The sequence below is a fragment of the Scyliorhinus canicula genome, chromosome 8 (assembly GCF_902713615.1).
Source record: "Scyliorhinus canicula chromosome 8, sScyCan1.1, whole genome shotgun sequence".
Classification (NCBI taxonomy): Eukaryota; Metazoa; Chordata; class Chondrichthyes; order Carcharhiniformes; family Scyliorhinidae; genus Scyliorhinus; species Scyliorhinus canicula.
Genome location: NC_052153.1, coordinates 77,164,362 through 77,187,951, shown reverse-complemented (window position 1 = coordinate 77,187,951; position 23,590 = coordinate 77,164,362). Strand labels below are relative to the sequence as shown.

The following is a 23,590-nucleotide window of genomic DNA, read 5'->3' as shown; positions in this document are numbered from 1 at the left end:
CTCTGTTGTCTTCATCAGCCTCTGTCAGCTGCCTTTAAACTTTGCACTGGGCCGCCATTGAACCTGATGCCCACATGTGCCCCTCCCCAGCCTCATTGGCCCTATCCAGACATGTTTCATGCTGGCTACCACTTAAATGGCCAGTCAGTGTAATATCTCAATTGATAATGAAACTCAAGTGAGACCAGAAAACATGGCCACTTCTGGTCCTGCCCACCCTGCGCGCACATCGCACGCAAAATTCAGGCCCATGTCAACAGTTCCCTCTTCAAAAATATCCAGAAAGTTAATCTCAGTAATGGTAACCATTAAACTATCATTGATTGTTGTAACAAAAACATCTGGTTCACTAATGTCCTTTAGGGAAGGAAATCTGAAGTTTGTGGTAAAGTGGCTAGAACTGCTGCCTCACAGCTCCAAGGACCATGATTTAATTCTGGCCTTGGGTGACTATCTATGTGGTGTTCGCGTTTTCTCCCCATGTCTGCAGGTGTGCACCCAGAGGAACTCCACACAGACAGTCACCCGAGGCTGGAATTGAACCTGGGTCAATGCAAAGGTCAATGCAGAGTGTTGATGGGCTGAATGGCCTCCTTCTGCACTGCAGAGATTCTGGGCGTGATCCACTGGCCGAGTTGCGCGCTCCCTTGAGCGCAGTACAGCTGGTGAGTGCCAGGAGAGCCCTGAGGGCTATCGGAGACCCCTGGGTGGTCAGGGTCAGTGCAGGGTGACACCCTGGCCCTCCCCCTGGAATGCGGGCACCTTGGCGCTGCCACCTTGGTGTCAGGGAAGTTGGGGGGCTGCCAAGTAGGTTCCTGGAAGAGAGGAGGATTAGGGGGGCCTGAAGAGGGGGACCCTATAGCTGAGTGTCCTCACTTGGGGAGTATGGGGTAGTGCCCATGTGTGTGTATGGGGGGGGGGGGGGGGGGGCGGCATTGCCCATGGATGGGGGATGTAGGGGCCCACAAGCTCACTGAGTAATCAGGGCACCCTATCAAAATGGCAGCCTGATCTGTGAGTTCATCTCCCCAGTGCTAAAATATATTTTGGGCTGGAATTCTCCATATCTGAGACTAAGGGCTGCATTCACCGTTTTTTAAAGTAAGTGTTGCCTGTGGTGTTTTACGACGGAAAAATCGGCGTCGAACTCTCACCCATCCTGCGACTGGTATGGGGCTGGCAGCCTTGCCGAGTAAAACTCCTGGCTCACACATAATAACAATAATAACATCAAAAATGGATGGAGAATGGCCGGGTCCATAGCCGCACGGCAACGACCTGCACCGGTCGCACCGTAGAACATGGCACCGGCCATGCACAGACTCGACCTGCCAAATACTGCCACCCCCTGGCCACCCCCCACCAGTCCACCCAGCCCTCGTGGAAGCCCCCCCCCCGAACCAACAGCACGGCATCCGGCCAACTGTGACGGCACTCGACATAGTCAGCAGCCACCAAGCCGGGTTCCCTACTGCTGAGACCACGAGTGAACCGCGCCATCGGGAAATCGGCCCATTGGTGGCGGTGAATCGCGGAGGCTCCAGAGAATGGAGGGCCAGGCCCACTAATGATATGCCAATGGTGCTTAAACGCCACGCAGCGAGCAACGCATTTACACCATTTTCAGGGTGCCGGAGGGTCCCGATTTGACGTCAAACCGGCGCCTACAGTGATTCTGGCATCGGAGGCTATTCTCCGCACAATCGCGTTTCAATATCGGCCAACAATGAATCCAGCCCTAAGTGTTGACGCCAGCGCAGACTGGCGCAGCACCTGGGCCGATTCAGCTATAGTTAAGGGCAGGCACCGTCTCCATGTGGAACACATTCGATTCTAATGGGAAACGGTGCGGGATTCGCAAGGTCCGAGATTGACATTCAGGAAGCAAAGAAGCTGCAGCCGCATACACACAACTCACTCCCCAAATACACCGCAAGATTCACCGACGTCGATCTGGAAACCTTACTGGACTCGGTGGAGGAGAGGCGGATGACCCTGTACTCTGGACCAGGAAGGAGGCTACCAGCAACCGCTGTGCCTGGGCGCAGGTGGGAGAGGCGGTCAGCGCCGTGGGTAATACTGTCCGGACCGGCCAGCAGTGCCAGAAGGAACTGCACAACCTCCTCAAGGCAGCCAGGGTGAGTAAGCAACATTGTGCCCCTGGCACTAACCCCTGTCCCACACATACGTAATCCGACCCCCCCCCCCCCCCAACCCCCACCTGAAGGGCGGCTGAACCCCCACGCTGCACCTCATACTGGCCACAAGGCCGGATGCCCCGGCCACTGACGCCACCAACTACTCACCCCCTGGGCTGCATGCGTCATATCTAACACTGTCATTTTCCATTTCCCCCCCCCCCCCCCCCCCCCCCCCCCCCAGGAGAAGGCCACCTATGGTAGAATGAAAAGGGCGCGATCGTCCGGCCACGTTGCACCTGAAAAGCAGCTCGCACGGGACACATGTGGCTAAACGTGCTCACTTGGGGACTTTGTTCCCTTTTGGGAAGATCGTGCCCCAAGTGTCATTGAATAGCAGTGGGGAATTCCCCAACAGAGTCGGTGCAAACTCCTGGAAAAACCCGCCACAAATGAACCTAGAAATTTTTCCGGAGAATCGTGCCCCCTATGATTTGCAATTTTCCAGTTCTCTGGCACCACACCTGAGTCTAGACCGGGAAACTATGACCAAAATATTTGCACTTTCACTTCCCTCAATATCCATGGATACATTTCAGCCAGTCATTGTGCCTTATCAACTTCAGGCAGTCTGTGCAATACCTCCTCTTTATTACTTTCAAACCCTTCCCCTCTTCAAGTGCACCAGCTCGCACCACCAAGCTGCTGTAATGGTGACAGCTGGTCAAATTGCAAAAAGCAACACTGCCACTATTTTGTTCAAATAAATGAATAGGGAGCTTCTTCACAACCAGAGACTAATTAAATAAATATTCTTGGATTGTGCCTATGAAACAGCAAAAGAAAGCGATCATGGCTAATTATAGAAATTGCATTCAGTGGTAAACAAGAGATAAAATCAACGTCGGAAAAATAGCAGGCTTCAGAATCGGGTCATACCAGAGGCTAACATTCTAAACCATGTGACAGTCTCTATGAATGATGTGTGATCCTTTTCTGTATTGTCGCACATCTTTCCGATCACTTCCTATATTGGTATCACTGATATCAGAAACGTTAGACTGAATGTTACGCCGGCGGGATTTTAAAGTCCCGCCAAAGCCAACGGTCTTCTGAATGGATCGCCACGTTTTACGGTCCTGCCTCTGCTGTGATGTTCCCAAAACATTCTGCCCTTTGCGCGGGTGGAGGGTAATGGGACAGATCTAACACCTATGCTGGCCCTGATGAGATTAGAAAAAGGAGCAAAGGACTAAGTGGTTAATTTGAACCATATATGGGAAGTAGAAGGCCTCAGCTAGTAGTGCGCAACCAAAGCAATTTGAATTTTGTTTGTGTTTCAGCTACGTGATCTGCAAAAACTCAGCAGCTTGGATCTGTCCTCAAACCAGTTTCTGAGCATGCCTATCTGTGTGCTTCGAATGTCAAACCTCAAGAATCTAGACATCAGCAACAATAAACTGAAAGACCTACCTCAGGATCTGGACAGGTAACTGCCTGATTAACATGAGAAAGAATTGCACAAAACCTAAGTGGCCAAAATTAGTGTATTTTTTTTATTATTCATTCATGAGATGTGGGTATTGCTGGCAAATTCAGCATTTATAGTTCATCGTTAATTACCCTTGGGAAGGTGGTGGTGAGAGACCTTCTTGAACCATTGCAGTCCTTGTAATGCAGTTTCTTTTAATGGACATTGTTATGACCCCCTACAGGGACAGAACCTATAATGCATCTGATTTCCCCCCTGCACCTCAGAGTATGAGCTACCCAGGTGACTAGGGGGCGGAGCTTCCTCCCAATTGGAGGAACTCCCTCAGGATGTAAACCCCAACCTGCGAAGGTGACCCTGTGGGGAATGGAGAAGAGTGATTGTTGTATCTAGTGTGAGAATAAAGAGAGTTGTATCCTGTCAGCCTGTCCTTGTGGAGTCCTTGCCACCATCAACAACAGACATATATCATGTTTTGTAACAAAGTGGATGAGAGAAAGTGCATGTCACAGCTTGGCCTCCACTTTGATCCTTGGATTCAAACTAATAGGATGAAAGTCTTTCCAGCCAATGTTAAGAATTCTAAGTAAAATGTATTTTCAGACACAAGTCAGTCCTTCTAAGGCTCTAGTTCGATATATTATGGAGTCCTGGCCTACAGAATGACCTGCAGAATGACCTATGTGGAAAGTACTCTGTAAAAGAGCCAAAAATGCCTCCAGCAATTGGACTTTATGCACAGGTTGTGCACTAGGCTCAAAGAACAAAGCACCGTACAGCACAAGAACAGGCCTTTCGGCCCTCCACGCCTGCGCCGTTCATGATGGCTGTTGAAACTAACACCTTCTGGGTCCAGATTCCTCTATTCCCTGCTTATTCATGTATTCACCAAGATGACTTTTAAGTGCCGCTATCATATCTGCTTTCCCCAACAGAGTTTTCCAGGCACTCGCCACCCTCTGTGTAAAACACCTGCCTCATACATCTCCTCTAAACTTTCCCCCAAGCACCTTAAAACCTATCTCATTAGAGATCAGTTCTTATGCAAAAAGACAGAGGACCCCATCATTATGGCTTATGCACCTGCCGAGCACTGTGGCTATAATATGAACTGCAATGCAAGAATTTTCCCTTCAGATGGTTTTTTTGCTCATAAAGGTACATTACTGGGGTTAATAAGGTGCTGTAGTTGATTAATCACGCTGTTTCACCTTTGGATCCAAATTCAAACTAGACCGCTAGATTGAAGGCTTCCTTTAAAGGTTCTCTATGAAATTAGTCTGTGTTATTCTCAATCCTGTTCCCACAAGAACTATGATGGGCGTGATCTACTTGCTGTGTAGGGAGAGATGGTGGCATAGTGGTGTTGTCATTGGATTAGTAATCAAGAGACCCGGGGTAACTCTCTGGGGACCTGGGTTCGAATCCCACCACAACAGATAGTGAAATTTGAATTCAATAAAAATCTGGAATTAAAAATCTAAAGGTGACCATGAAACCATTGCCGATTGTAGTGAAACCCCATCTGGTTCACTAATGTCCTTCAGGGCAGAAAATCTGCTGTTCTGACCCGGTCTGGCCTATATGTGACTCCAGACCCACACAGTGATGAGGGTGACTCTTAACGGACCCCCCCCACTGAAATGGCCAAGCAAGTCACTTACTTCAAGGGCAATTAAGGATGGACAACAAATGCTGGCCCAGCCAGGAATGCCCACATCCTGAAAACAAATAAAAGAAAAGGAAGGCAGTGTGACTGGTAGATATCGGGAGATCGGGGTGGCATTTAACTATTTAGTTACTGTTTCTGCCTGTTTCATTTCCTATTTTGAAGTACACTGAGTGGGAAAAGTCCCAGATATCTATCGCCCTTCATGTGAAAAGTATGTCCTGATTTTGCTCCTGAATGGTCTTGCTCTAATTTTAGGATTATTTCCCCTAACCCTTGAAGAAATTGTTTCTCCATACCTAGGTGTTACTTCATTGGGAACTCCACCCTTGTGTCCATTACATCCCTTGCTTGGGTCAGAATGCACAAAGTATAACAAGTGTATGCTACAAGCATTTCTTGCTGAGATCTTTCTCTGGAGATACCACGAGTCACCACATATTGCTACTGCAACGGAACTGCATAATTGGCCTCAAAATTAGTGCAAAAATACTGAAAAAAACAGCCATTTTATTTATAGGATACAATTTTTAAAAAGTATTTGAAATATTGTGTGCTATTCTTATAATTTACAGACTTAGTGAGCTTGAGTCCCTGTTCCTTCAGAAGAACAAGCTGACCTATCTGCCCAAAGTCTTGTGCAGATTGATTAAACTAAAGATGCTAGTTGTCAGTGGCAACGACATAAAGAACTTACCAACTTCTCTGACGACTGACCCCAATCTAAAGTAAGTGCTGCAACATAATTTTTCCTTTTTTATAAATATTTAGATACACTCTCTCTCTCCTTTTAAGCCCTGTTTTTGCTTCAGAGACCACCTTGTTCTTTAACCGCAAGAGCTGGTACTTTCGCAATGTCCTCAATGCCACTGCATAACTGACTCAAAAGACTTGTTATTTTCCGTGGTAGATTATGGGATCAGTTCCAGTAGCACATTCTAATCAACTTCTTAAACATTCTAATTGTGTATTAAGTGTAACGATTCTGACTGACAAAACTTACCTGGTGACTGTCCAAGCTGAGATTTAAACTCTTGGCTCACTATTGCTGTAAGGCCACTCCCACATGTTAGTTATTAACAGAATGTCCACTGGTGCACATGAATGAACAATACTTACTAAATGTACAGCGCTTATAGCAGATGTGCTGGGAAGATGTGAGATACTAGAGCAGCATGGACTAGGGACCACGGTCCAATCTTAGTAAATACAGATGTATCCATGAAACAACATCACTTTGGACTTAGAGTTTTGTGAGGGCCACGAAGAAACCGGCACGAGTTGAAGGAGGGAAAGAAATACATTTATTTACAATAACCTATATATACACACACAACAGCAGCCGTCCTCCCCGAGGCCACCCCGCAAGAAGACGGCGGATGGATGTTGCAGGGCGGCGGAGGAAAGGAGGTCCTCCTTCAGAGAGGCCGGCCCGCTGATTGATGGGCACCGATCGCGGGCCAGACCCCATTGGAGCCCCCCCCCCCCCCGGTGCAGGTACCCCCTCCCCTCCCCACAGGCCCCCCAGCATTCCTGCGCAGTTCCCGCCGGCAGCGACCAGGTGTGGACGGCGCCGGCAGGAACCCGTCGTGTTGGGTCGGCTGCTTGGCCCATCAGGGCCGGAGAATCACCGCTCATCTTTTGCAAATGGCGAGCGGTGATTCTCCCACCCGGCGTGGGGGAGGCGGGAGAATTCCGCCCAAGGTGTCCATAAAATCTAGGGTTGCAACCACTTCACCGGTCGAGGGGGTCGACATGGGGCTGGTCGATAAAAGCAATCTCCACCTTGAGGGACAGGACGTGATAGTCTACCTGATAACCCAGGTAGACTACTTCCTTCGCCTGAAAGACGCACTTTGTGCGCCATAAACGGACTCCAGCCTCTGAAAAGCGTCCAAGGACAGCCTCCAAATTTTCCAAATGTTTCTGCTCCGACGACCCTGTAATCAAAACATCATCTGAGTAGACAGGGACATGCGGTAAACCTCTCAAAATGCCCTCCATGAAGCATTGAAAAATAGCACAGGCAGAGGATACCCCAAAGGGCAACCGTATATACTCCTACAAGCCCCGGTGTGTATTAATCATTACATATGGCCGGGAGGCAGGGTCCAACGGCCACTGGCGTCGATCCGGTCATCGCCTTGCCCAAGGTACCGCAGGGGTGCGGGGGGACGCTTTCGAATGGAAGGGGTTGCGCCCCAAGGCATGCACCTCCATTCCCTGTAGCTCCTTCACTCCCCGTTCTGCGCTCTCTCGGGACAATACTATTTGAATGGCCTGCTGAAAAGTCGATGTTGGTTCAGCTAACAACTTTCTCTAGGTGGCCGCATTGTTAATTCCGCAAACCAAACGGTCGTGTAACATTTCTGACAAGGTCTCACCATAGTCACAGTACTCCGCAATCCTGCGTAGCCTGGATAGAAAATCGGCACGGGATTCTCCTGGGGTCCTTTCAGCGGTATTAAACCGGTAACGTTGGACTATCAAGGATGGGGTTGGGTTAAAATGTTGCCCCACTAAGTTCACAAGTTCATCAAACGTTTTGGTGTCTGGCGCAGCCGGGTACATAAGGCTCCTAATCACCCCAAACGTATGTGGACTGCAGTCGGTGAGCAATATGACCACCTGGCGTTCGTTTCGGTGATGTTGTTTGCCCGGAAATAGTAACACATCCGTTGTGCGTACTGGTTCCAGCTTTTCAGCGCAGCGTCAAAAACATCCAAACGTCCATACAGAGGCATGGTGTAATAGAAAACAACTTCCAACCTGTATCCAATAAAAATCCAGGGAGGTGGCTTCAGCAGTGAAGACAGCTATTCACTTTAACCCTCGTCGCCAGTTTTGTGAGGACCACGAAGAATCCAGCATGAGTTGAAGGATAGAAAGAAATAACATTTATTTACAATAACACATATATATACGCAGCAGCAGCAACTCCTTGCTGCTCACTCTCCTCTAGTCGGTTCCAGACTGGCCAGCTTTATTTATGCAGGGAGTCTGCTAATGATTTCTCCGCCCCCCCACATTGGGGAAGCTGATACTCCCAACGGGGTGTGGGATTGTCACTAGTCCCCTGCCAGTAGTAAGCAGGCAGGTTATAACACAGAGCATCTTTAATATGGCACAATATCCCCACAACTGTAAAGGGGATGAACTTCAACCAGGAGGGGGAGAGTAGTTCGAAAAGGTGATCGACGGAGTAGCAAGTAGATTTTAAGAAGGCTGTTGAAGGAGAGATATAGCTGGAAAGAGGGCTTGGAAGGAGAGGTACATAGAGGTGATAGCTAATGGCTCTGAATCTAACACTCGAGTCAAGGGTACACACAGTAAGCCAAAGAAAACCGAAAGAAAGGGGCAGTATGGTGGCACAGTGGTTAGCACTGCTCCCTCAGAGCGCCAGGGACTAGGGTTCGATTCCAGTCTTGGGTAACTATATGTGCCTTGTGTCATAGAATCTCCACCCTATCCCCATAACCCAGCAAGCCCACCTAACCTTTTTGGACACTAAGGGCAATTTATCATGGCCAATCCACCTAACCTGCACATCTTTGGACTATGGGAGGAAACCGGAGCACCCAGAGGAAACCCACGCAGTAACACAAGCCGGGAATCAAACCTGGGACCCTGGAGCTATGAAGCAACTGTGCTAACCACTGTGCTACTGTGCTGCCCACGTGGGTTTCCTATGAAATGCTCCGGTTTCTTCCCACAGTGCAATGATGTGCAAGTTAGGTGGATTGGCCATGCTAAATTACCCCTTAGTGTCCGCAATTGTGCAGGTTCGGTGTGGTTACCGGGATAGGATAGGGGAATGAGACTAAGTAGGTTGCTCTTTCAGACCGTCCGCCCAGACTTGATGGGCTGAATGGCCTCCTTCTGCACTGTAGGGATTTTGTGTCTTATATGTTGGGGCATTAAACTTGTGAAGGTTTTACTGGATAGGCTTTTACAGTAATTTGAGACTGAAGGTGCAGTAGTTAACACCAGCATAAATTAACAAACCATTGTTTTAAGAGTTATCTTGGATGTTGTAGCCCGTCAGCCAAATAGATTTATCACTTTCTCTCAATTTATTGTTTTGTTTGGCCTTCTGCATTCCATAAAAACTTTGATGAAATAATTTATCAAACTTTTCTTTGCTCTTACTGCCTTTGTTCCATTGTCTTATAAAACATTTACTATGATCCCCTTATAGACTGAGATAATTTTAAAAAGAGATTGGAATTTTCAGTGAGCGACACACAAGTTCACACAACAATATTTCGGATTTGAAGACTTTTACTATAGCAAACAAACCAAAATGTAGATTGAGCATACATTACTTAGTAGGTTACAAATACATTAAACAACAGAAAGGATGTCTCCCTTAATTTCTTTAAAGGATCACAAACCCCCATGCCACATATACATTTCACCACACTCTCTGTATATGGTTGACTCCATTACCCAGCCCAAGTGTTTATTGTGTTGTACAATTCCCCACCCTCCTGATGGTGCTGCACTCTTTCCCCCCCCCCCCCGCAGAGCCCCTCACTCCCGACCTACCTCCCCACCCCCTCCACCGCACCCAGGTGTCCTCCGTGTGCTTTGCCCTCCTAGTTCTACCACCACGTCTAGGTGTGTACCCAGGATGCACATCTGAGGTGGAGGCAGCCAGCTGCTTACCTCGTCCCGTGGTCTTCAATGCCCCTGGCAGGTGTCCTCTGAGGCCGGAGGGCCCCGACTCATTTGTCGGTGGCACATGCACAGCCATGCCGCCCTGTCCCATGTGTTGGCTGATAGACGCAGCCTCATCACAGGCATGGGCCTCTGGGGAGCTGGTGGCCACCATCTCTACTCCATGGGACAGGTCAGGGTTGGCACCCAGCGCCCCTTCCTGCAGCTCAGTGCCCAGAGGGCCCTAAGGTTCACCTTGGGATGGAGAGGCAGCTGGTTTGAGCCCTGGCTGCCCCGCGTCATCTGGCACTACCAGCCCTGGTGGTTCCCCATGGTCTGCACCATCGTGTTGATGCCCTCGGTGATGCTCCTCAGTGATTGGGCCATGCTCTGCAGCACCTCAGCAATGCCCACCTGCGACTGGGACAAGCACCTCCGTTGCGCCTCGGCTGTTCCCATTTGAGAGAGGGTCATGTGCCACAGAACCTCATCAAGGTCAGACTGCTCCTGCGTGACATCCCCCAGCAAGTCGGACATTCTTTTCTGTTATTTGGGCTCCTTTTTAGGCCCTTTGTTCTGCCGTAGATGTTATAGTCTACCTATCGTCTTGTTTTTGTGGGTGTTGCCCCTATGGCTTTGAGGGGGGGCCCTCTGGCCCCCTTTGCTCTTTCCCTATGTTCCCTCCTGGCATTTCCCTGGGTTCTTCCCCTGCTGCACACCCCTTGTTCCTGACTGCTTTGTATGCTCCCATTGGCTCCTATTGGTCCCCTGCCCTGCTCCCTTCCTATCCCCTATTGGCTTTGAACAGATCTTGGAACAGGCTGATGAATGGCCCCCACGCTTTGTGGAAGCCTTTGTCCGACTCTTGGATGGTGTATTTGATCTTCCGACAGGTCGGCCAGCCAGTCCGCAGCTGTGGATGATGGTGCTGATTGCCAGCAGAGCTGGATTGTCTGGCGGCCTATTGGAGAAGCAAAAGCAAGGGAATCAGCCCTCTTCCCCATATGAAGTTCTGGCTGGTCCGATACCCTGAAGGTTGAACATGTTTTGGGCTAGTTTAAATGGTAGATCCTCCAGCTCTGTCCCTCCCCCGTTCGGGTTCGTCGGGAATATGTCACTTTTGCCCAGGTTGCGTTTGTAGCCCGAGAAGGCGTCAAACTCTTTTAGGAGCCTCATGATTTCCTTCAAGATGTTCCCTGGGTCCGTGATGTAGAGGAGTAGATCATCTGTATAGAGTGAGATTTTATGCTCTCTGCCTCCTATTCGGATTCCCTTCCAGCCTCTCGTGTCTTGCAGGGCGATCGCCAGGGGTTCAATTGCTAGGACGAAAAGAAGTGGGGACAGCGGGCATCCCTGCCTTGTGCCCCTGTGCAGCTGGAGATATTCAGAGCTGGTGGTGGTGGACTGAATGCTCTGGAGGGCATTGTACCGGAGTTTCACCCATGAGGTGAACCCTGTCCCTAGCCCAAACTGCTCCAATACCTCTGAGGTAATTCCATTTGACTCTGTCGAAGGCCTTTTCTGCGTCCAAGGAGCCGATCACCTCTGGTGTTCTCTCCCCAGTTGGGGTCAGTATCAGATTCAGCAGACGTCTGATGTTCCCAGTTAGCTGTCTGTCCTTGGCAAAGCCCGCCTGGTCCTCAACGACCACTTCTGGTACGTAGTTCTCCAGTCTCTTGGCCAGGACTTTCGTGAGTGTTTTCGCATCTACATTAAGCAGCAAAATGGATCTATATGATTCACATTCTGTGGGGCCTTTGTATTTTTTGTGTATCAGAGACATGGTGGTCTGTGTTAGTGTAGGAGGCAAAGTGTGAGTCTGCGAACATCTCCTGTAGGTGCGGGGCAAGAGCTGGTGCAAATTCTTTATAGAAGTCTGCTGGGAACCCATCGGGTCCCGGCGCATTCCCCCCCTGCATGTAGTTGATGATCCTCTCCATGACTTCTCCCAGTCCTATTGGTGCTTACAACTGGCATGTCCTATCCGTCGAGGAACTGTTTCATCCCTGCATCCCCATCGGGGGGCTCGGAGGTGTACAGTCCCCAGTAAAAGACCTCAAATGCCTGGTTGAGCTTTTTTGGCTCAGCTACCGGTCCATTTCTGTTGTCTCCCTTGTGGCTGCCTGCTTTCTCAGCTGGTGAGCCAACCGGCGGCTAGCCTTCTCTCCGTGTTCATAGAAGGTCTCCCATGTCTGGTGGCCTTGGTGCACTACTTTCCTGGTGGATAGCAGGTTAAAGTCCATTTGTAGCTTTTTCTTCTCTATCGGAAGCTCTATGTTCAGGGCCTCGGACTATTTCCTGTCGACCTCCAGGATGGAGTCGGATCAGTTGTTGCCTGGCTGCCCTCACTTCCCTGTCTCTATGAGCCTTGTAGGCTATAATCTCTCTCCTAATCACCACCTTCAGTGCCTCCCAGAACGTGGAAGGTGAGAATTCCACATTCTGGTTGTTAATAATGTACTCGCCTATGGCCTGTGATGTTTTCTGGCAGAAGACCTTGTCGGCCAGGAGATCATGCCCAACCTCACACCAATATAATGTGGAGCATGGTTGGAGATGACTATCGTGGAGTATTCCGCTCTGACTATTTCTGGAAGCCCTGATGTCCCCACTGCAAAGAAGTCCATATGGGCATGTACCTTGTGTACTAGTGAGAAGAACAAGGGGTCAAATTCTCCCCTACCCGGCGGGGCGGGGGGGTCCCAGCGTAGCGGAGTGGCGCCAACCACTCCGGCGTCGGGCCTCCCCAAAGGTGTGGAATTCTCTGCACCTTTAGGGGCTAGGCCAGCGCCAGAGTGGCTCCCGCTCCGCCGGCTGGCGCGAACGGCCTTTGGCGCCATGCCAGTCGGCGTCGCGGCTGGTCGAAAGGCCTTCGCCGGTCGGCGTGAGTCCGCACATGCCCCGGAGCGTCAGCGGCCGCTGATGTCACCACCGGCGCATGCGCAGTGGAGGAGGTCTCTTCCGCCTCCTCCATGGTGGAGGCTGTGGCAGCGGCGGAAGAAAGAGTGCCCCCACGGCACAGGCCCGCCCGCCGATCGGTGGGCCCCGATCGCGGGCCAGGACACCGTGGGGGCACCCCCCGGGGTCCGATCACCCTGCGCCCCCCCCAGGACCACGGGGCCCGCTCCCGCTGCCTGCTCCCGCCGCCTGCTCCCGCCAGCACAGAGGTGCTTTAAACCACGTCGGCGGGAAAGGCCTGACAGCGGCGGGGCTTTGGCCCATCGCCGGCCGGAGAATCGCCGCGGGATGCCCACCGACTGGTGGGGTGTGATTCCCTCCCCCGCCGATTCCCGGGTGGCGGAAAATTCCGGCCACGAAGGGCAGCACGGTGGCCTAGTGGTTAGCACAACCACCTCATGGCGCTGAGGTCCCAGGTTCGATCCCGGCTCTGGGTCACTGTCCGTGTGGAGTTTGCACATTCTCCCCGTGTCTGCGTGGGTTTCGCCCCCACAACCCAAAAATGTGCAGAGTAGGTGGATTGGCCACGCTAAATTGCCCCTTAATTGGAAAAAATAATTGGCTAATCTAAATTTTAAAAAATAAATTAAAAAATTCCGGCCACGGTGGGGGCGGGATTTACGCCAGCCCCGGGTGATTCCTCGACCCTGTGGGGGTCGGAGAATTCCGCCCAAGAATTCCTTCACACCTGGGTGTAGGAACCGCCATGGGTCTACTGCCCCCATCTGCTCCGTGAATGCATTAGGTGACAGGGCTATTGAGTCCCCTGTCATGACCTATAGTAGGGTAAGTGATGATAGACGTCACCATGAAGTCTTGCATTGGGGTTCACATCCTGTGTGATGTAATGCTCTTGATGGAGCATTGGGGTTCAACTATTTTGTGTCATCAATTAAACAAAATAAACAAACTGAGGGACAAGGTAAAATGGAAAGCTCCTAAAGGGATACTGCCTTGAACAAAAACAAATCACAAATGAAACTTAAAACATCAAACAAAAATGTGATTAAATGCACCCCGGCCCCTGCAGTGCCCAACAAGCATGGAAGGCCTCGACAGTGCTAGTGGGAACCACATGCTCCCTCTCCAGGGACACCCGGCCACAAATGTCGCAATGGTAGAAGATTGGACAGTCGGGTGGGACGACCCCCTCAGTTGCCTGCTGCCTGGACTTGTTGATAGCGAGTTTGGCCAGGCCCGGGAGCAGGCTCACGATGAGGTCTTCTTTCCCCCACCCTTTCTGCTTTCTGCACCAGGTGCCCATAGATCAGGAGAGTTGGGCTGAAGTTCAAACAAAACTGTAATAAAAGATTTTGAAAAGAACTAAAAAGGGAATGTAGAAACCCAACTGTGATTTGCTGCAGCAACTCCTTCTCCTGGCCACGCCAGGGTACTTAAATCTCTATTCGACCAGGGAAATAGCATTCTGCATGGTGACTAACAGAGAGTAACCTTTTCCCATGCTGTCCACAAAGCTGCTGTTTTCCCATCTCTCTCTTGCTCTCTGGACTCTGTCTCTCTCTCTCCAGGGTCTCTGAGTCAGTAAATCTAAGAGTCTGTAAGTTTGCCCATTCCTACAACAAAAATGAACTGAAAATGCCAAAAGAAGGAAAAAGAAGTAAGATTATTGCAGCTGACATGATCAAATGTTGTACTTCAGGCCCCAGTTTAGGTCGACAACAGGCCAATGCCCGTGCCAAGGAGATTTAGGTTCTATTGGGCTTATCAGGTGTATAATTGGTGGGATTTTCCTCCGTATGCTCTTTTAAATCTTCCACTTTAACTCAATCTTTGCCATTTAAATTTAGCAGAATAAAAATGTATTACTCCTATATGTCATTCTGCTGATTCCCATCAACATTCATTGTAATAAGCATGCAGAATTGATAATCGTTAATCTTTAAATAATCTTTAATAGCATCACAAGTAGGCTTATATTAACACAGCAATGAAGTGACTGTGAAAAGTAACTAGTCGCCAAATTCCAGCGCCTGTTCGGGTACACAGAGGAATGTCCAAATTACCTAACAGCACGTCTTTTGGGACTTGTGGGAGGAAACCGGAGCACCTGGAGGAAACCCACGCAGACACGGGGTGAACGTACAGACTCTGCACAGACGGTGACCCAAGCCGGGAATTTAACCTGGGACCCTGGCCGTGAAGCAGCAGTGTCACCCTATGTGATTGAAAAAATAATTTCAGTGCAGCTCAGTAAGGTGGTGTATTTGAGTAGGAGAAATTAGCAAGTTGCATACCCCTTAGAAAATAAGAGTCTAAATGGAGTAGGGAAGTATGGGAGATCGGGGCTACAGATACAGAAATCACTACAGTAACAATGCAGGTTAGTAAGGCCATAATGAAAGCAAATAAAGAACTAAAGTTAATTTAGAGAAGAATGTCATTGAAAAGCGGATAAATTATGTTTACTTTTTATAGAACCTAGGTTAGATCACATTTGTGCACAGCTTGCATGTCTTTATTGTAAGAAAGGTATAACGACATTGAAGAAAGTACACAAAAGATTAACTGGAATGATGCCCGAATTGAGAGGCTGTACTCACCAGCAGAGACTGAACAGGTTGGGACTTTTTCTCTGGAAAAGAGGAAGCTGCAAGTTTACCAACTGGAAGCCTTTAGAATTATGAAAGGGTTTTGATAGGATGAATGAATTTCCAGTTGTGGGGGAGACAAAAACTAGATGGTCACTGAAAATCAAATAGAGAATTCAGGAGAAATGTATTTATCCAGGAGTAATTGAGACAAATGATACAAATACATTTAAGGTGAAGCTAGATAACCACATGAGGAAGGAAATAATGGAAAGTTGTATTGATAGGATTAAATGAAGAGGAGTGGTGGAGGCTTATGAGGATGATAAACACCAGCATTGCCCATTTGGGCCTAATTTCATGTTTCCGTGCTGTATAATCTATGTAATTCTATGTAAAACATTGGCAACATTATCAACTTCCTTCTCTGTAATCAGCAAATCTTATCACAACAATATTTAATTCTGCTTTTAAATACCTATCCTTCATTGATTTGAAGAGTTGTGTAGGAGAACCGACGGAGGATTTGGGAATATCCTCTGAGAGAAAAAAAATTCTCATCTTGTCTTAAATAGGAGATCCCATATTTTTAAATTGTGTCCCTAGTTCTAGTCCCTCCCACATGAGGAAACATAATTTAAGCACCCACCCTGTCATGTCCCCCAAAATCTTACCTGCATCAACCCACAAAAATAAAGAATGTCAAATAAGATAAATGGATTAATCCTCTTCTCTTTCCTCTTAACAGATATATTGATCTGCGAGAAAATCATCTCGACAGCATAGAAGACAAGATGCTCAGTGAAATCTTTGAAGATGATGAAGAGCGACAAGAATTTGAAAGAGATTTGATGCAAATGTACTTTGAGGAGTTGAAAGGGAGAGGTAACTACTGGAGTATCTTTACAATCTATTCTTCATAAGAGAAGGGATGTAATGATGTAAAGATGAAGGACTGGATTTCCAAGTTGAGAAACAGAGCCCTGATCCTTGTTCCACATAATGACACAGAGGTGGAACGGAGGCAGAAAACTGGTATGCCCATTGGTGGGGCTAATCTTAGCTCCGGTCTGCCTCCGATCCAGGCCCTGTGAGACCAAAAATCCAGCTTATAATGTTTTTCTGGAGTAGTTCTGTTTATTTGCAAATAGAGATTTGTTTTATTGAAAAACTAGGTGAAGACTTAAATCACAGTTTAGATTTTTAACCAGCAGAGTTAAAAAAGATGAGGGAGATCATCCCAGGGGCTGGTTTAGCTCACTGGGCTAAATCGCTGGCTTTTAAAGCAGGCCAGCAGCACGGTTCAATTCCCGTACCAGCCTCCCTGGACAGGCGCCGGAATGTGGCGACTAGGGGCTTTTCACAGTAACTTCATTGAAGCCTACTCGTGACAATAAGCGATTTTCATTTCATTTCATTTCAAGGAAGGAAGTACGCATCAATAAGCTTTTGATTGAAAGTTTTCAACTTGTAGGAGGGACCAATTGCCATAGGAAATTAGCGCAATGAAGATGGAGATTTTTGTGTAATGCTTTAACTGTGAAATGCAACGTTTGAGAAGAGAGAGTACTGAATTAGTAGAGGATGAGCAGAAATTAGCTGACATTCTTTACTTTAGGATTTAAGAGAATAGAGTATTGGGAAGAAGTCTGATTCTGAATTGGTTAAAAATAAGATGAGAATAAACAAAAGGAAATTATTGAATAGTTTAGTTAAGGGAGAACAAAGTGCTGGGATCTGCTGGGATCAAAGAGTAGACACAAGGCAAGAGAGAATGTAGGAAATGATAAACAGAACATGACAAGAGGGACAGAGAGTACATGGATTACAAATCTAAGAGTAAATCAGCAGGTTAGGCTCGAGGTTTCAAAATAATAGAAAGACAAAACTAAAGGCTCTCTATCTGAATGCATGTGGCATTCGAAATAAAATAGCTGAATTGATAGCACAAATATAAGTAAAGAAATACCATCTGATAGCCATTACTGAGACATGGCTGCAGGATGACATAGATTGGGATTTGAATATTGAAGGGTACGTGGCATTTCTGGAAGGACAGGCAGCTAGGAAAATGTGGCAAGGTGACTCTGTTAATTAAGCACAATAAAGAGGGATTACTTAATTTCAGGAAAACAGGAAGTAGAAGCAGTGTAGGTGGAAGTGAGAAATGATAAAGACAAGAATTCACTTGTGGGAGTGGTGTACAGGCCTCCGAACAGTAACCATATGGCAGGACGGGGTATAAAGGAATAAATAATGGACGTTTGTTAGAAAAGTACAATGATACTCATGTGGGAATTTAAAAAAAAAATTTAGCATATTTTTCTTTTCCAATTAAGGGGCAATTTAGCGTGGTCAATCCGCCTAACCAGCACATCTTTGGGTTGTGGGGGTGAATCCCACACAGACATGGGGAGAATGTGCAAACTCCACATGGACAGTGACCCAGAACTGGGATGCGAACCCGGGACCTCAGCGTCGCAGTGCCAGTGCTAACCACTGCGCCACATGCCATCCCCCCCCTCATGGAGATTTTCAACTACTTGGAGACTGGAAAAATCAGACGAGCAAAGGTAGCCTAGAATGTTTTTGGGGTAGTTTCTTAAAACAGCACTTTCTGATGCCAACCAGGGAGCAGACTATTCTAGACCTGGTATTGTGGAACAAGATAGAATTAATGAATGACCTCACCCTTGGTAGCAGTGATCATAATATGATTGAATTTTACATTCAGTTTGAGGGAAAGAAGAGTATGTTCAAAACTAGTATTTTTAATTTAAGTAAGGGCAATTATGAGAGCATGATTGCAGAGCTACCTAAAAGTGAACTGGCAACTTAAATTAAGGGATGGATTAATCGAGGTGCAATGGTGGATTTTACAGAATACACAGAATAGATATAATCCAAGGAGAGAAAAATTCCATAGGTTGGGCCCACCACTCATGCTTAACTAGATACTATCAAACTTAAGGAAAAAACATAAGTGCGCAAAGGTGGGTAGTAGATTACACAATATAAAAAACAAAAGATTGATAACAAAGGAAAAATTAGAGTACAGGAGAAAGCTAGATCTGAAATAAAGACAGTTAGTAAGAGTTTCTATAGCTATTTAAAAAAGAAAAGTGTTAACGTAGTGAGCGTTGGTCCTATAGAAAGTGAGTCTGGGAAATTAATAATAAAAAATAAGGATATAGTAGATGAATTGAATTTGCATTTTGCATCAATCCTCACTATAGAGGATATAAGTAACATCCCGGAAATAGCTGTAAATCAGGAATTGGGAGGGAGGAACTCAAAAGAACTACAATCTTCATCGAAGTGGGACTGAGCAAATTGCTGACAAGATCCTGGGTCCTGATGAACTTCATCCTAACGATTAAAAGAAGTGACTAGTGAGATAGTTGAAGCATTGGTTTGATGTTCCGAAATTTCCTAGATTCAGGGAAGGTTCCATTGGAATGAAAAATAGCGAATGTAACTCCTTTATTCAAAAGGGGAGGGAGACAGAAATATGTAAGGTACAGGCCAGTTAGCTTAACAGTTGTGAGAAGAAAAATGTTAGAAGGTATTATTAAATATGCTGTAGTAGGAGACATGGGAAAATTCAGGGTCATCAGACAGGGTCAACATGGTTTTGTGAAATGGGAATCATGCTCAATCCATTTATTGGAGCTGTGGATTTAGGGGAACCAATGGATGAATGGATTTAGATTTCCAGAAGGCATTGATAAAGTACCACATCAAAGTTATTGCAAAAAGTAAAAGCTCATGGTGTAGGGGATAATATATGACATGGACAGAAGATTGGCTAGCTTACAGGAAACAGCGGGTAGGCATAAAAGAAACTTTTTCTGGTTGGCAAAATATAGCGAGTGGTGTGGCACAGGGAGCAGTGCTGGGGCCCCAACTTTTCACTATTTACATAAATGGCTTGGATGAATAGATTAAAGGTATGGTTGCTAAATTGGCTGATGACACAATAATGGGTAGGATAGTAAGATGGCACAATGAGGCGAAAAAGGGATATTGATAGGTTAAGTGAATGGGCAGAAACCTGGCAAATTGAGTAAAAAGTGGAAAAGTGTAAAATTGCCCATCTTAGCAGGAAATGTTTTAGAAAGCATATAATCTAAATGGTGAGGGATTGCAGATCTCTGGGATGCTAATGGATCGTAGGTGTCATAGTGCATGAATGGCAAAAGACTGGTATGCTATGCCGGTACAGCAAGTAATTAGGAAAGTGTTTTTTATTTCAAAAGTGTTTTAATACAAAAATCGAGCCTTCGTGCAGTATGCTTGACCTGCATTGCCACAGCTTTCGTGGTGAGCAGCTTCTCCACCATGGTACATGCATAATGCAGGCTGATCACCAGCTCCTTGCAGCAGCTATATTCCCCAATCATGCTTAGTTTGCATGTGTGAAACTCCCACTTCTCGTCAATGTAGGTCACGGCATTCAACAGTGAGCACACGATGATCTTAGTGTGGTTCTGGAAGAAGTTGGTTTGGACAGTCCCATTGCTGAGGTGCTAGGCAATCGCAGATCCGCAAGAATAGGAGCCTTGCCAACTCATCACCTTCCGGGGAGTCATGTTAGTCCCTGCCTTCAACAAGTTCTCACTCATGTAATTGCGGAGTTTTTTTTTTTACAGCCTCTTTACTTAGCCTGGGAGAGTAGAATCGAACGTTCAGCTAAGTCTCAGTCATGTCACTTGTAATGTACTGAAAACTCTCCCCATCACTGTACATGATTAAACGAGTGGAATCATTGCAGAGACCACCAACGCTGCTGTTGCATAACTGATAACCCAAACCACATTTATCAGAATAATCAACCCACTTGCTGACCCAGAAGATCGGTACACATGCCGATGTCTTCATCGGTCTTCAACCTCCCCTTGTCTGATGACTGCTTTGTCAGCTGGCCTTGATGCCACTACACTGCTTTGACTGAGTATAGGTCCGCATCTTCTGTATGTCATGCAGATATTGGCCGGGCCGAGATGATTTGCTTCAGGTAATACCGGGCCTCCGGCTCTGTGACAGCCTTTCGCCTCTTGTACAATTCTAACAAAGACCTCCGCCCGCACAGCTCCAGCACCACGGAGAAGCCATGGAAACGCCACTACGTTACTGTGATTAAGGATGGAGATCTCAATGGAAATCTTCGCCCTCATCAGCAGCGTCTTAGATCATAGAATTTACAGTGCAGAAGGAGGCCATTCGGCCCATCGAGTCTGCAGGGGCTCTTGGAAAGAGCACCCTACCCAAGCCCACACCTCCAACCTATCCCCATAACCCAGTACCCCACTCAACACTAAGGGCAATTTTGGACACTAAGGGCAATTTAGCAGGGCCAGTCCACCTAGCCTGCACATCTTTGGACTGTGGGAGGAAACCGGAGCACCCGAAGGAAACCCACGCACACACAGGGAGAACGTGCAGACTCCACACAAACAGTGATCCAAGCCGGGAATCGAACTTGGGACCCTAGAGCTTTGAAGCAATTGCGCTAACCACAATGCTACCGTGCTACCCACGATCTTGTGCACGATCTCCCTAGCGAACATATTGGTGTCTATGTCAGAGATCTCATAACATGTGACAAACCCCCCTTTGCCCAGGAAGCAGCCCCTCATGTACTTCTTCATGGTCTGGGATTCACCAGGATATCTGGGATCTCCTTGGCCACCGGGGCAGCCACTGTTCCCAGCTTGGCTGACGGTTTACCGGATGTCGTGGTCATTTTAAAACTGGTTCAGTGCAGTGGGGGGGAGAAACAAAGTGCCGAAGCGACTAACTTACCGAGCCTGGAATACCTGGGTTGCTGCAGAGCCCTGGGCTCAGCTGCCAGATAGACTCAGTGAGCGGGGGTGGTGGAGAGTCATTAGAAAAGCTCATAGAATGCTATTATTCATTGTGATGGGAATTGAATACAGAAGTAGGGAGGTTATGCTTCAGTTATACAGATCATTGTGAAACCATATCTGGAGTACTGTGTACAGTATGACAGATATCTTTACTGTAATATTCACCAAGATTAGTTTATCTGCACTGGTGGAGGGTGCGCGTGGTTTATTTGACAGTGCAACTTCAGAGTGCTCATCTTCCTCTGCGGATGACTTGGTCTCCTCCTACAGCAATTCCTCTGTCACCCTTGAAAGACCTGTGGGAGATTACAGACATGAGTTATGACTTACATTGAGGAAAGGGGACAAATGCAACATAATGCAGATCATGACATTTCAGTTAGTGGTGACATTAATTTGGTTTGAGTGACTGTTAACTGACAAGTGTTGGCGTATCAGTTAATGCTGTCACCAGGAATGTTGCCCACTTCCATTACACCATTTCCAATGTCCAATGCATGTGTCACCATTGCCGACCTCCATTACGGTCAAGGTAGCTATGCCTGCAGGTCCACTTGCGGTTATCTACTTTTCCCTAGAGTGGTGCGCTCTCTTCTGCAATGAGAGAAGACAAAGAGTTACAAGTGTGAGAAGAAAATTGGTGCCGAGAATAGGATGAGATAATTTGAAGAGGATGACTTTGAGAGATGGGTGCAAGAGGGTAATAAGACAAAGGTGAATGTGAGTGTTATCTGTTCAAAGGGAGATTTAAGGAGTTGCCTGGGGTAAGAGGAATCTATGAAACTGCCTTTTTTAAAAATAAATTTAGAGTAGCCAATTCATTTTTTCCAATCAAGGGGCAATTTAGTGTGGCCAATCCACCTACTCTGCACATCTTTGGGTAGTGGGGGTGAAACCCACGCAAACACGGGGAGAATGTGCAAACTCCACACGGACAGTGACCCAGAGCCGGGATCGAACCTGGGACCTCGGCGCCGTGAGGCTGCAGGGCTAACCCACTGCGCCACCGTGCTGCCCTGAAACTGCCTTTTAAAGTATTTTCTCAAACTGTCCTGCCCCACTTGCCGGTCTCTGTTCCTGTACCCCTTTAAAATTGTAAAATTTAGTTTACATCGCCTCTCCTCATTCTTCTTGCAATAATGTACCACTTCACAGTTCTTGCTTTTAAATTCAATCTGCCAAATGTCCGTCCACTTCACCAGCTTGTCCCTAGCCTCCCGCCGCCAGCGAACGGCATGCGGCCGAGAAACACACATCTAGCAGACCAGAGAATCCTGCCCTACAGACAGTACTCCAACTTTTCTGTCATCTGCAAATTTTGAAATTGTATCCAGCTTTGGGTCATTAATATAAATGAAGAAAAGCAATCATCCTACTAATGACCCCAGAAAGGACCCCCCGTATACTTTCCTCCTATCCACAACTTAATGTAGCAGCCTATCTGACTACCTGAAATAACTGTCCAGTGGCAGCTCATTAGATTCTGGCTGGTGAATATCGGAAAGCCAGGAGGCTGCCAAATGTCCCTCTGGAAAGTGGTCAGGGTGCAATAGTTAAAAATTAGCCACAACCAGTCTATATCCATATTATTGTTTGATAATCTAAAACAATCTATCTTTTGCTTTGTTGCAGAAATAGCTCCTGCCTATACTACAAGGGTATCTCTAAGCCTACAGCTCTGACAAGATGCATTTCCAAAATTCATCAAAATATCAACTGGATCTCAAGAGAACAAAAGATGTGTGATTTGTGAAGAACCTATCCACTCCAGTCATAAAATGCCATAGAGCAAGCTAGCCATGGAATACGCAAACTCACTTAGAATCAGATTTAGGTACATGCAGGAGAGTTAGAGCATCATTTTGCTATTATCTTTATTTATGGCACAGTTCAGTTGCTGATCAGAAGGTTGTTTGTTGATTGAAATAAGATATTCAGAGGGTTACATGACCAAATGTTAAAGGTGAGCAATAATATTATTATCTGCAGGCAGCACGGTGGCGCAGCGTTAGCATTGCTGCCTCATGGCGCCGAGGTCCCAGGTCCGATCCCGGCTCTGGGTCACTGTCCGTGTGGAGTTTGCATATTCTCCCCGTGTTTGTGTGGGTTTCGTCCCCACACTCCAAAGATGTGCAGAGTAGGTGGATTGGCCACGTTAAATTGCCCCATCATTGGAAAAAAAGAATTGAGTACTCTAAATTTCTTTAAAAAAAGAAAACAAAAATGTTATAATCTGGAAGTCTGTAACGTGGATG

The 23,590-nt window shown here is 47.2% G+C and overlaps 1 protein-coding gene across 1 annotated transcript in view; it reads left to right on the top strand.

Moving 5' to 3' along the window:
- The window catches only part of LOC119969992 (leucine-rich repeat-containing protein 2-like), a 133,320-nt gene extending 109,937 nt beyond the window's left edge, over positions 1 to 23,383 (top strand). Inside the window, exons 6-9 of the mRNA XM_038803958.1 lie at positions 3,482 to 3,627; positions 5,875 to 6,027; positions 16,214 to 16,350; positions 22,968 to 23,383. Coding sequence (XP_038659886.1) covers positions 3,482 to 3,627; positions 5,875 to 6,027; positions 16,214 to 16,350; positions 22,968 to 23,017 — 486 coding nt within the window. The 3' untranslated portion in view covers positions 23,018 to 23,383. The remainder of the gene's footprint in view (positions 1 to 3,481; positions 3,628 to 5,874; positions 6,028 to 16,213; positions 16,351 to 22,967) is intronic.
- The last annotated feature ends 207 nt before the right edge of the window (positions 23,384 to 23,590 follow it).